Source organism: Dendrobium catenatum, unplaced genomic scaffold (assembly GCF_001605985.2).
Source record: "Dendrobium catenatum unplaced genomic scaffold, ASM160598v2 fragScaff_scaffold_157, whole genome shotgun sequence".
Lineage (NCBI taxonomy): Eukaryota > Viridiplantae > Streptophyta > Magnoliopsida > Asparagales > Orchidaceae > Dendrobium > Dendrobium catenatum.
The window spans coordinates 1435035-1449924 of record NW_021318619.1 but is presented as its reverse complement, the minus strand read 5'-3'; the positions used below and the strand labels follow the sequence as shown (position 1 = coordinate 1449924).

The 14890-nt window shown below is 33.7% G+C and overlaps 1 protein-coding gene across 2 annotated transcripts; it reads left to right on the top strand.

Annotated features, from left to right (window-relative positions):
• Window positions 1-12534: 12534 nt before the first annotated feature.
• Window positions 12535-14542, top strand: LOC110114535. Of its 2 annotated transcripts, none has more exons than XM_020847451.2 (3): window positions 12535-13494; window positions 13643-14209; window positions 14300-14542. In XM_020847451.2, the coding sequence occupies exons 1-3, from the start codon at window positions 12763-12765 to the stop codon at window positions 14303-14305; spliced, it is 1305 nt and encodes a 434-aa protein (XP_020703110.1). In that variant the 5' UTR covers window positions 12535-12762; the 3' UTR covers window positions 14306-14542. The 2 variants fall into 2 exon arrangements, with proteins under 2 accessions (XP_020703110.1, XP_020703109.1); XM_020847450.2 differs by having other exon boundaries at window positions 12536-13494; window positions 13637-14209.
• Window positions 14543-14890: the final 348 nt, after the last annotated feature.

Genomic DNA, 14890 nt, shown 5'->3' with positions numbered 1-14890 from the left:
CTGAAATATGTTGATATTCTCCTTTTAAAATTTAATTGATAGGACTTCAAATACTTAGAGGATGATTAAAACGTCGAAGACTAAAGCTCTCTCTCCCTTTCTACACTTGCTAAGTTGTAAGAGACATTGTTAGGTACCTTGTATTAAGTTGGTCTGATTCTATGACTCAATATTGGACCAAAACAATGTGCTTTTGTTGTGCTACATAAAATAAAAATATCATACTCTTAAATAGAAATATAACTTACTTCATAAGTCAATCCATATGCTTATGCAATAATTGAAAATTTGTATATGAAAATTTGTGATTTTATATACATACTTTTCATATATATTAGAACTATATTTTTTAATAATTAAACAAGAGAAAACTAGAACATAATAAAGACTTAATTTTCATTTCTTAAAATGGGAGAAATGTGGAGCCAAATAAAGCCTCTATTTTCCAAGCGGAGTGTCACAACAATGAGTTAGCTTCAATGTGAAGCACTCCTAAAGTTATCTTGAGTTTATTAAAGTTTGACTTGTCTAAGCTAATTCAAGATTACTTTATTGAACTTCTTTGTCTCTAGGTGCCACATGGTGAGTAGGTTTCAAATCTAGGAATTATATCATGAAAGGGATGTTCAATCAAATCTACTTTAAAAAGCCTACAAGATAAAGCTAATTTCCCAATTTGGGAATCACATCAAGAAGAAAACAAGAGATTGGGATAGTGAATTTTTTACCATCGAATATTATGAAGTAGAATGCTAGTGGTGTTGATTTTAATATAAGTCATTGAAATTGAAGAAACAATTAAGATTCCACTAATGAGGGCATATTATCAATTAGAGGCTTGGTGATCAAAATTGGGAGCAAAAATTATGAACAATTAGATAGAAACTCATATTATAGCAGGATAATGATGAGTTAAAATTTTTAAACTCAATATAGATAGTTTTGTTTTTAAAATTTAGTATTAGGATAAAATTTGATGTTAGTTTATTATTTAAAAGTATGTGCTTGGAGTATCAAAAGAAAATACTCTTAATAGTAAAAATAGTTTATAATGAAATTAAAATATGCAAGAAAAGATCAAAAATAAAATTTTTGTTAGAAAAATTGGTCTAGATATAAAAACTCAGAAAATTAGAAAAGATATAGAGAGGCTCATAGGAGTCCAAGAAAGTAACATGTGATGTAAAAAATTTTGTTTTACTAATATGAATAATAAATTAGGTACTAAGGCGAGCAAAAGATGAATGTATAAGCTAACGAAGCAAACATATAAGAGAAGGATCTAGTTTAAGTGAAGTGTATTAAGGATGAAGATCAAAAAGCATTTTTCTTATAAGAAGATAATCAACATAGGTGGATGAAATATTTTGACAAGCTTTTTCAATGAAAATTATGAGAATTAAATTGACTTTAGTGATCTTAGCACCTTAAATGAAAATAGATATTTTTATTTTTATAATCATATTAGTAAAACCAAAGTTGAGAGACTTTAAAGAAAATGAAGTATGGAAAGCTGTGGGACCTGATAATATTCTAATAGAGTTGTGGATATTCTTTGAAGATTAAGAAATTTTTTGGCTTAATAAACTTTTTAATACTATTTTAAAGCTAAAAAGATGCCAAATTAGTGGAGTTTGTTGGTTACTATTTTTAATAATAAAGATGACTTACAAGAGTGAGAGAATTATAAAGGAATTAGGTTAATGTGTCATATATTAAAATTATGGTAGGTTACGACATAATACTAGTGTTTCTCAAAATCAATATGGATTTATGTCAAGCAGGTCTACTATTGAAGCTATAAATTTATCAAGAGATTTGATGGGGAAGTATAAAAAGAGTAAGGAGGATCTAAACATGATATCTATTGATTTACAGAAATCATATGATGAAGTTCCAAGAGAAGCGCTCTCGAGAGTTCTAGAAAAGAAAAGAGTTAATAATGTTTATATTCAAGTCATTAAGAATATATATACAAGAGGTGTTATTTGTGTTCAAATGTATAATACCCGAAATGTTTAAAACAAATATAAGCATAAACTTCTTCTAAAAGTTATCTTATTTTCATTAAATTCTACTTTTAATTTCGAGCATTTTGACATATAGAAGTATATGAAAATATTAATCTACTTGTATATATATATAACTCTTAAATAAATAGTTGTTTAATATTAAATAGCTATTAATTAAAATTTCAATAATAGTTAATTAACAGTACAATTATGTAATCTTTTTAATAGGTTCAATACATATGCTGTAGTGAAGCATTTAGCCAAGCATGCAATGGCTTGATTAGATCCTATGGCTACGAACGACTAAATGGCATTAGTGGATTTAGGTTTATTATATTAAATTAATAGTGGAGTATATGGTATCAAATAATTAGTATATTAAGATTTTGCCTTAAGTCATTTCATCTTATTCCATTCTCCCTACCCAATAGAGACTCTGGCGCTGAAGTTGGCCGTGAAGAGTTATGAAGAAAATGCTTGTGTTGCTGCATATAGGCTACTGTAGAAGAAAAAAATTCAGCAAACTAAGGTAAAGAGATTGGGTAGATGTTGTAGTTAGTGGCTGAATTTATCACTGATGCTGGAATTAACTGTTGTTTGTTGAAATTTGCAATGAACATGCTGATGTTTGATGAAATTCAGGCATAAAAATAGTTGGGAGATGTTGAATTGCTGAATTTGGTGTGTAAGTATTGAAATCAGAGTAGTTGATGTTGAATAGGCTACTGGAATTAGATGTTATAGCTGAAATCAATAAGGGAGGAAGAAAGTTAGTTGAAATCAGGTAGGTTGTTTGTTGAAATTTAGTATACTGTTGTTTATTGCTGTTGATGTTATTAATAGGGGATGTGGTGTTAAATTTAGGAAAAGAAAGGAGGGGAAGAGAGGAAAAAAACTTTATGAGAGAAAAAGAATTTTGGATTGAATGAGGAACTTGATTGAGGTAAATTTTATAAGATTTTATATTGCCTATTTTATTTTTTATTTGAATGTATTTATAGAAATGAAGAAATTTATGTTTTAGGTTGTATACAAAAGGAAAAGAAATTGAAGTACTTTAGGTGAACCAGTTTACCCAATTATTCTGGAAAATGAGATGAGATACCCAAAGAACACTATAAGAAATTGGTGAAATTTTGTATATTTGCAACTTCATCATTATTATGTTTATTATAGCATTTCAATTTTAGTGTATAAATTAATTCATTCATTAAGTAATGACTACAATATATAGCATTTCAATTTTTTAGTAATCATTCAATCCTATGGATTACAATGAATTAGCTTAGGTTATGAATTAAATGACTGTATTGGTGAGGAGTTGAGCAATCTGATCACTACAGCCTAAAGGGAAGCTCCTTGCTTTGATGATGAACGACGCCCATAATTTTTCGTATTTGTATTAACCAATTAATGAAACGATCGGCTAACTACCTTATTCAGTTGTTGATTTAGAATGATCATTACTTGAATGAAAAATGGAATGTAGAATTGCTTATATAAAAAGGAAGAAACTCAATAATCCACAACTAACCTCAATAACTGAAATAATAATATGCCCACCAGAAGGAATGTACGCCATGCGGATAACACGTGCTCCAATTTCCAATGATGATATTTTGCTTCCACTAAGCACATCAAACTCTGAAAATTTATCACTCTACCATATCATTTTTCATCCAGTGATTGACAATGAAGCAAGCACCAATATTTAGCCATGAACTACAAAACAATTCAATTTATGTTGTCCAGAAATATATATGATACAGAAAAAGCACTAGGATGCCTTGTCAAGCTCAGGCAAGTAGGCCATATATGAACTTCTGACAAGCAGACTCTTTCTTTACATGCCTGGGCCTCTTCACGATAAATACATGAGATTTTTTTTTTTTTACGATAAATACATGAGATGTTTCTGAACATATCATGTAATTTAATTTAAGTATATTTATATATTTAACACTTATATTTTTGATATTTAATTATATAATATTTTACTGTCTCAATCATTATAAAATATAAGCATAAAAATATAAATTTATTTTCATATGATTTAAAACTTTAGATTTTATATAAAAAATATTATATATCAAAATTTATAGTGTTAGATGCCTTCGGCTTTGTCCATTTAAGATAAGAGAGATGTTGGAAAAGCTGACATTTTTTTGCTCAAAATGAAGCTAATTAATGGGCAAAAGGCCGGTCATCCTTCTGAATTTTTTTTATCAGTGATATCAGGTTAAGGACAAGGCTTTACTTTTCAAACATTCGTCTTCATTTTTTATCATAAACGTCAGCTTATTGAGCATATCTCTAAGACAACAAGGAGAGAGTCTCTTTCTGAGAGCAAGAAAAGAAAATTGCCATTCAATCAATAATACGCACGTAATAAAATCCTTTTCGTAAAACAAAATGCTAGAGAAAGCAGAAAGCATAGCGTATTTACCGATGATATAAGTGCCAATTGCAACGGCGACAATGGCCTGCGTTGGATGGAACACAACGGCGTGAGGCTGTAGGATCTTGAGTCCCCGGCCAACATGCCGGAGATCCAAATGCTGCACCGTCGTCCACTCCATTATCCTCCTAACGCTTATTTCCCTTTGCTTGGTCTTCTTCCGGACCTTTGCGATGGATTTGATCAGAGGATTTTACCGGCGGAGGATTTCGGGGAATGCGACGAAGGGGAGAGAGACAGTGAGATAAATTGAAGCGGAACTGTTGGAGATTCAAACGAACTGAGCCGAACCGGACCGGTTGATGATCCACCCAATAGATGAATGCCACGTGAACCGGTTTTTTTGTTTGGCAGGCCAATTGTGCGGGAGTTTGTGACAAAACTTCTGAGTTGTATTCCTTCTAAAACTTCCGAACTATGTTTGCTCGAGAAGGGAAATTAATAAGAGAAACAGAATGAAAAGCGAAAGCGAGCGACGTTAAAATTTGTTTAAGCTAGGTTTATATATTTTTTGTTATTGCTACTATATTGTTATAAAAAAAAAAAATTAAATTTAAGATAAATTTAAATTTATAGTGAAACTTTTTTTATTACAAACGAATGCTATTTTTTGTTCTTTTTTTTTTCAATAAAAAAAAATTGTTAGAAAGATGTCTAGAGAGGAATAGTAGGTTATTTTAGTTCAATTTTGATGTATTTGATTTAATTTTGATCAAAATTAATCTTGATACATCGTCTAAAAATTATTTTATCAAGCTCGATGTTAAAGGTAATATTTGAAATTAGAATTTTTTTATTTTATATTGAAGATTTAGCTGAACTCAAATTTTACTAATATTATAGTCTAAATGAACATCTTCATGGCACAAACTCATTGATATTGAAAATGATCCAATTGAACTCAATAATAGCATTGTTGTGGGCAAGAAAATTCACAATAGCCTAGTAAGAAAGTTTTTGTGATTACATTTTTGTATGAAGATCTTATACACAAATAGATGAATAAAAAAATATGGGTGACACGAGAGTTTTTATTTTGAAAACTTGAAAAGGGGAAGTACCATGAGGCTCTACCCAGATAAAATGATTCTACTATGTGAGTGTTAATTAAGAATATTTTGCCCATCTCTTAATTTGGAGATGACAATATTATAAGATTATGAGGAGCTTATAGAAAACAGTGCGGAGTAAATATGTGAAGAAAGGCATTTACATGGTTGTTAATAAATGATAATGGCCCAACAATGTTGGTCGAGCAATGATGACTTAATGATGATGATTGGTAGCGATGATTTGATGCTTCTGGTTTGGTGACACTAGTGGACGGTTAGTGGGGGCCCGATGTTGATTGTTTAGTGATGGTGTTTGTCTATTGATTGTGGTGGGGCAGTGGTAGTCTAATGAAGATAGTTGGGCAATAGTAGTTCGATAATGGTCGACAGGCAGTAGTAATCTAATTTTGGTGGTTTGATGACTGTAGTTGGAAAGTGATAGTCTGATGACAATAGTCTAGTAGTGAAGGTTTAAATATACAATAGAGATGTGGTATGATGGCAATTGTCGCGTGGTGGTTTGATGACTACAATCAGATGGCGAAGGTTTGGCAATTGTGGTCAGGTGCTGGCTTGATGGTGACAATCAAGTGGTGGTTTGACTATAGCTATTGGGCGATGTAGGTTTAATGGAAATAGTCAGGTGGTGGTCTATTAGCAACGATCGAGAGGTAATATGACGATGGTATTCAGGCAATAAAGGTTTGATAATAATGGTCAAGCAGTGATTTGATGTCAATGGTGCTCGAGTGGAGCTCCAAGATTCTTTAAGCTTTAAGTTCCTTGAATCTCTTGCCAATATCCCATTCATGAAGAAGATGGGGGCCTATTTATAGACTTTCAAGAGTAGCATGCTTCATATGTATGGAGAAAATACAAAACGCTCCATTTGGTGACCTACATTAATTTCTTTGATCATAGAGGGGCATTCATTTAGCATTTACATCCCTTAATACTATTGGAATTAAACAATCATGGGCTTGTTAGATATGCATCATATTGAAGCTCAATTTGATTAATAGCATGTCAAATTTGGAGACATTTGATTTTCTAATTAATATTCCAAAATTTTCAGTTATACTTCAAGCTCATTATCTCTAAGTTTATTTGGATTTTAATCAGATCATTTTTGGAGTTGTTGGTTCATCTCCCATAGTCAACCATCCTATCTATAAGTTTGTCAAAATTAAAGTTCTAATGACCCTAAATTTAACTTTAGAAATAATTCAAATTTGCATCCAGATTCTAGCATGATTAAGGCTTCGTTTATGAAAACTATTTTATTGCTTCTTAAAGCAACATTTTAGTACAAAAAAATTATTTATTTACTAAAAAGTTGTTTTAAGAAGCAGTAAAAAGCCATCCTAAACAAAGCCTAAGTTGTTTTGTGTAAGTTTAACTAAAATGGGATATTTAGAAGCAGTAAAAAGTTATTTTAAGAAGCAGTAAAAAGCCATCCCAAACAAAGCCTAAGTTGTTTTGTGTAAGTTTAACTAAAATGGGATATTTAGATATCCAATTTAAAATTCCAAAGAGAAGGGTAGTATCCCTTAGGGGACAGTTCCTTTTATTTGAAAATTCAAATTTGGATCATATGAAAATCCAAAGAGGAAATAAACACCCTTTCAAGCAAGAGTTCATTTCATTTAGGTATCTAGATCTGATATATCCAAGAAGCTCAAAGAAGGGAAGAGGATTTAGAAAAGAAGGCCACAAAGAAGAAAATATCCCATTTTAGAAACTTGCATCCTTATTAGAATTAGAATTAGAATTCGGGTTTATTGTTAGTGGTTCTCAGCCACTTTTAATTTCTATAGACCCTGGATGTAATTAAATGGCACTTGTTACATGACATTTCTTACATTCATTTGATATATTTTGATGATGTGTTATGATTAAATTTTTACTTTCATGCTTAATGAGTTTCATAAATCTTTATAGGTTTCTTACTTTGCATGTTAATTTTGTTTTAGACTGGATGCGATTAATTAGGCTCTCTAAGAAAAAAAAATTCTACTCACAACTAAATGAAAGAATTAGGCTAACTTAAAAAGATAAGCAAATATAAGAAGTAATCTTAGACACGTTAAGGGTCCCATGCATACATAACTACTTTCTCTTCCTTGTTCGAAATCTCCCCACTTGTGGGTTGTAGCAGACTACCTGATCTATTAGGGTGCAGCTCTATCTAGGGGATGTTATGCAATGTCCAAGAAAAATTTTATTTTCTAAGCTAAATTTTAAATTATTTCATATCATTTATGCATATAAGATCAATTAGCATGCATTACATTAGAAACTAATTAAATTAATAAAATTTTAATTATTTTCAAGCTAAATAACACCCTAATAATCTTAAAATTTGATCGAATACATGGATTTAAAATGTCTAAGTGATTTAGCTAGCATTCCAATCCAGACTGAGGTAAGCCTAAATTTATATTTCATTAGTTAGATTAGGGTCACTATCATTTAGTACCCAACTTAGATTTAGGATCCGGGGTAGACCCAAAACCATAAGAACCCAACATCAAGAATCTAATCCCAACATTTTAATAAAATGAAAACTCAAATCAAAATTTTTTTTGATCTAAAATTTATAGCCTAACACATAGGATAGAATGGGCATTTCTTAATTGTTTCAGAATCCCAAAGTGACTCATACTCCTCCTCCATTGGCCTCCAAAAATAAGTTTTTAAATTTGATCTAATATTAATTACTTATTCTAACTTCATTTCTTTGATATCACTCTCAAAAATAAAAATAAATAAAATTTCTACTATTATTTTAATCAAGAGTATTCCTAGGAAACTTAAAACTTCCTATGATGTAATAAACTGTGAAGGCTTACCTTCATAGAAGATTTAAGACTCCATATAAATAAAAAAATGTTCTCTTTGAGAAAATAAAAATTAAGAATAATTATTAACATCATCTTTAGGATATGCAATAATAAACGGTGCATTTTAACTTACAAAAAAATGCATTTACCAGTTCTTATTGGATCATCCAAATACAAGTTGAATGGAAAATGAACATATCTAGGCATTATAGTTTGATGGATATTCAAATGACATTTTGAATCACTCGGGGTCATATGTAGTTCAATATGATGATCCAACTATAACAATTAATGATATAGCATTCTAACTATCACAGCTAAGCATAGGATTGAACATCATATTTGCTCTTTAGAGTCATATGTAATTCTCACCTAAATTTGATTTATGATAGTCAAGATGAGGTTTAAAGTTTTGTAATTTGAACTTATCAGAGAATTATATCTTCATGGTCTAAGATGGCATATCACTCATGATGATGAGTTAGATTATAAAACTAAAGGAAATCTAAAAGCAAATACTCAAATTTTTCCAAAGAAAATAATTATAATTGCTTTTCACATTTCAAACAAAGCTCGTAAAAGTTGTAAACACCCTTCCCTGACTTAAAATCATTAAAATCTATATAATAAATTAACAAGCCCAATAATAACACAACTTCACTAAAGCTTTCAACACATTACTCAAGAATCATCATGCATTTTCATCTCAATCAATAAAATCAATAACATTCAATATCATCAATAATTAGTCACCATTAGTACAATCCAATATAATCAATAATAAAAAGCTTAAATCATTATATTCAAATTCATAAATCAACATCTATGCGAGCCTATAAATGTAACAATAATCAGCAATAATAAAATAGTAAAGGTAGTAAAATAATAAATCTGTATAATAAAAAATAACTCATCGATTATGAAATTATGTGTGAACCTATAGATGAATCATAAGTATACAAGTATTAATGTCAATGTCATCAATCTTATCAATCTTATCTATTATATAATCAATATATATCCATTCATACGATATCCTATCTATCAATGTTATTTGTCAATGATACTAATGATATATGCATTAATATATGATTTAGTATATAGTTCATTAAGGTAGAACATCTAGCTTTAATGTGGTATTTTCATCCATTCATTTGTATTAACTGCATCATTATATTATTAATATTATATTTCATCTTTTATCATTATTATTACAAGTGATTTTCTAAACATAAATAATGGATGAAAATGCCCCGAATAACTTTCTCTCCTCCACTATCTTCCTTCCTCTCCCTCTCCCTTTTATTTCCTTCCCCAGTAAGCATGAGTGAGTGAGGGGTAAGGGTGAGTGCATAGGAATTTTATAAATTTCAATTTATAAAAAATGTTGTTAATGGCCTAGCATCTCAATGCTCAATCCCAACGCCACAACACTACATATTAAATCTAGAATTACATTAGAAGATAGACTAAAAGCACTGTAGCGATATTTTTTGGTGCCACTGTGCTCTCAAATCTAGCACTATAGCACTCATCGATGCGCTCTAGTTCAAATAAAAATTCTATGTTTTAAACATATTTTCATATTTTTTTGGGTTATTACACTAAAGGTGTCCTTGACATTGGCACTTGCCTTTAGGGTACATGGAGCTTAAATAACTCATTATTTTTTATGGCCTCAAATAACTTGATTATTCATACCCTTGGTGGAGTACAAGTGAGCTAAATAGGGGTTTGATGTATGACTTCTTCCTTTTATGGGTGAGTGGCATAAGGAGGCTCTTCCACTCTTGGTGTGGGTAGCCTTGCAATCCATAGTGGTCTAGGTTGCATGGGCATTCTATGATGTTCTAGCTTATATGGAAATCATATGGCAGATAAGGTCCTCCATCTCTTCGTTACCAAGGGCAAACTCTTTCTCGATTTCATCCTTAATGCTATTCTCTTTGAGTTGCGAGTTCATATGGGTGAATGAATGTAGAAGACTCAGTCTATTATATTCTTCAGCATTAACATGACTATTGATAAGCTCTAATTATTTAGCAAGCATTCTTTTAATCATTTAGTTAAGGCAACTTGGGCGAACTAGACACCAAATCCTTCACTTTTACCATCTCCCTCTAGAACCTTATAATAAAATTTATTAATGTCACTCCTGGTTCGTGCTCATATAGAGGATAGCCTATGAGTTATTATTTTGAATTCTTAGATGGAAGTCAATACCTTATTGGTAGGCTAATGAAGCACCTCAACGTAAACTCTTTAAGTGTCCTGAAGAATAAGCAACATTTTAGGGAATCATCAATGTCCAGGATGAAATTCATTGATTAAAAAATAGCGAGATGGCCCAGTAAATCAATCTTGCCCATTCAGGACTCTAAATGTGGCATCGTGAACCTAGGAGATGACCTAGCCACTAGAATCTCCTTAGAAATGACATTAGTCAACTCACATTCAACTCTTAGGACTTGTGGGCTAGGTGTGTTCTACTCTTCACCACTCATCATCATGGGAGTGGGGTAAAAGATAAGTGTTAAATTTAGTGCTTTTCAATTTAGCATCTTATGGAAAGCTACTGAGTCAAATGATCCCTTTAGTGTACGTTTCCTTTGTGAGTGCCTAGGCAACCCTCTTAGGGCATCTTAGATCATTTTTTTCAACCATTATTCCTTCTCCATGTTGTCTTAACAAGTATTATAGTTGGGTTCTCATGTTCACTAAATGTTTAATGTTGTTTAGCTTGTTTAGTTGAGCTTGTATTCTAGTTTCTATCATCAATCCATTCTTATTGTACCTTTGAGGATTTTATATCAAAATTTATTTATGAGTTGCCTTACTAGCAAGCTAGCTCTTACAGTATAACCTGAAAACATATGCGATAATGGAGAGAAAGAGGGAGTAATCAACTAGCTCTGGGTTGCCTCTAAGTAGTAGGCGAGTGAGATCATATTACAGGAATAATGAGCTCCATGGATGGCTAATCACGGTGAGTGAGTAGGTAACCTCTTAAAATGAATGCTTTCTTGTAACTAAGATGACGACCGTGATTAGCAACGATTTGTCATAGATAGTGGCGAGTGCCTCCTATGGATATTCATTGCTAAAGGATGAGTGATGAATTGAGTGGCATTTGAGAATCCTTGACACACCTGGTGCAAGGGAGGCAACTCTCCTCTAGGTGTCTAGTTGGGTGAGGTTAAAGTGATATATTAGTCGAGTTCCCCTTGTGGGTCTATGGAGAATGAGTTCACCTCCTATGACCCTATGATTAATTGTTAAGTACATGAAGAGGCATATGTGAGTACATAGGTATTGTCTGTTATAGCTTTACTAATGGTTACATAATCATTGCTAGTAAATGTATTACAAATATTAACAAATGTTAATAAAAATAAAGAAAATTGCATATTGATTTGTTTATTGCTTGCTAGATTTTAATCAAAGTCGACATAATTATTATGTGCTATATAATGGAGTGGTTGATGGAAGAAAAGACATGGAATACTAATCTAGAAGGTCCGTTATTTCGGATTAATGGCTTTGACTATTAAGATAAGTATTTCAAGGTTAAAGAACTTAGGGTTGATACAATTTGAGGCTTTGGACTAATGAGGAGTTGAGGACACCAACAGGAGGGTTTAAGATATCCATCCAAGACAATGGGTATAGCAAAAGAGAGCAACCCTTGGGAGTAGAGGAAGAATAAGTATCTATGTTAATTAAGGAGCTACCAAATTCTAAATGGTTTAAACATCAAGCCTCAACAATGCCATAGAACACAGCTCACATTGATCTGTTGGTTGAGAGTTTATGATTCCAACTAAGAGGTCTTAGGTTCCAGTTTTTGTGTATGCGTTGTGTGTGTGAGTTTGCCTTAAATGGCCTAAATGTCCCAAAAAATAAAAAACAATGCCATAGAAAAGCCACCAAAATTTCCGCACATGCCCAAAATAAAATAATAATTTTTTTTATTAATAATTAAATATTATTTATGATGCGCTATTATATAGTTATTTTTTAATCCTACTGACCTGCCTGACCAATTCTTAAATTAGGAAGGATTTGGTGCCCCCAATGAGAAGACTCATAAAAATTGGTAACAGGTTCGGCTAATAACTATATATAAAGCATTCAAAAAATAATTAGATAAATAAGTTTCGTAAATGACAAATTCCAGAGGGCTATCTTTAACAAGTTAGAGTTATTCTAACAATCTGTAGTAAATCTTGCTTTCTTATATGAAGGAGCTGACCAAGAGATTCGGAGAGATCCATGGAGCTTTTCAATTGCGCCAAGTTAGGATCTGGAGGGAGGGGTTGTCAACCAAAAAGACATGAAATGCGTAAGGTTTATCAACCACCGTCCCCTGAACCTGCAATTGCTGCAGATCGACTACCATGGGCCGCAAAGGTAGTAAGAAGCCCCTCAGTGCTGGTGCCATTGACGGGAAGCGCCAAGCCCCCCCGGCGGCGGCGGTCCCGATGAACCCTTCAGACTCCGGAGTCCTCAAACACCCCCCCGGTGCTTCTCCTACTGCCGTTCCCTTGTCTGATCCTACCCGTGTTGCGAACCCTAGCATCAAACACAATCGAGGCCCCTGGTTTAACCCTGGCCCTAGTCTTTACAATTACGGATTTGATGAAAATGGGTGCGGCAACTTCTCCGAGGAGCAGCTCGAGGAGATTCTTATCAATTACCTCGATCGCGTCTACAAGGAGGTTATCTCCCGTTTGGTCTCCTTCGGATACGACGCTGCCATGGCGCTTCGGGCCGTTCTTTGCAAGGGCCATTACTACGGCGGCGTGGACCCACTATCTAATATCATGCAGAACGCACTCGAGTTCCTGAACACGGCAGCTGCCAACACTCCCGATGACTGGAACGCTCTTGCCGGCGCCTGCTCTGACCTCCGCCACCTCGAGGAGTATTCTCTCGCTGCCATGGTTTGCCTTCTGCAGCAGATCAGCGCAAACCTCTCGCGCGGTGAGGCCATATGGTGCCTCCTCATTAGCCGCCTCCGCATTCGCCGTGCAAGCTCCATTAAATTCCCTTCCCGTTCGCCTCTTGGTAATCTCCAAGCAGCTAGTACTGCGGGCGCATTCACGCCTGGTGCCGCTTTGCCTTTTGCGGTGAGTGGAGATTCTGAACCAGCTTCTGTCTATGGTGCTGCAGCCCATCCATTAGAAAGCATGGAACGTTTTGATTCACCGTCGTCACTTAATTTTTTTTCCGAAACAGAACATAACTAATAATTGTTTCTCTGAGCTAAAGATGCAGGGCAGGCAAAGGCAGCAGGAAGTGGAGGAAGAGGCAGAGGACGTGGTGCAGTTGGTGCTCAAAAGACTGGAGGCTATGAGAATTGAGGATGAGAAGCGTGAAGATAAGGAGCTTCAGGACCAGAAGACGGAGATGATCATGGACCTTATTCGCCGGATCCGTAAGCTGGAAGACCATGTTAAAGCGACGAAGCTATGGGCTCAGCTGAAAGTCATGGAAGCTGTTCAGATGTTCGGCCGTAACGCTCATGAGCGCATGGTGGAGCGAGAGGAGAACCAGAGGGCTGTGAATGAGATGCAGGTGCTGGAGGATTCGACCATGGAGAGACGGACAGATATGCAGAGTGTTCTAAAGCAGGCTAGCGAACATGTGGATAGTCTTAATGCTTTTGTCAAGAAGGTTGAGATTGGGAATTCAGATAAAAGGGATGAAATTGAAGCAGCAAAGGTACTCGAATCTTTGTCTACTTTTTGCGAGCTTATAAAGAAGGAGACGAAAAAGAGGAAGAAGATTGTACCGGATCAGCAGGAGTTAGCTGAAGTGCAGGAGGCTACCAAACAAGCTGAGGTGAGTATGGAATTTGAGAAGATGTTACTTAAAAGTGGTTTGTTCTGTCATGTAATTACTATATTTAATTTCTTGACGTTTATATTGCAGATGTAACTCCATTATTTCACTGCAAAGAGGAAAACGAACAATGAAGTATGGTATTTCGATTTATCCATAAAGAATGAAGATTACCTTGTAAATGTTTAACAAAATGTCTGCACAAAATCAAATAGAAACATGTCTTATTTGTGGAAGCCTTATGCACGCCTATTGCTTTTGACCTAATCATCTGATGAATTCAGATGAGCTTGATGGCTTTTCGTCTTTACTGGTGAAATGATTTTTCTCCTACATTTCTTGACCATTCCCATGGTAGCAATTAATATCCTTGATATGACATCATTTGACGAATACTGTTGCAGAATTGTTTCCATCTGGGATGCAGAATCGACAAAAAGAATTTGGAGATCTTCTTCCAATGAAGGTTTTTTTGTACCAAATTTGGGAGGGCGTGGAGTAGTTTTCCCGTAGCTTTTATTTTTTAACTTATTTGAACAGTAATGATTTTTGGCTATGATTTAGATTGACGGTTATGTACACACTTTGAGGTAAGCTGATGTAGCACATGGTAAGTGTTCCAATTTCTAGGGCAAAGGTAAAAATATATGAGCTCAATTCACGAAGGATTCATGAGATCTA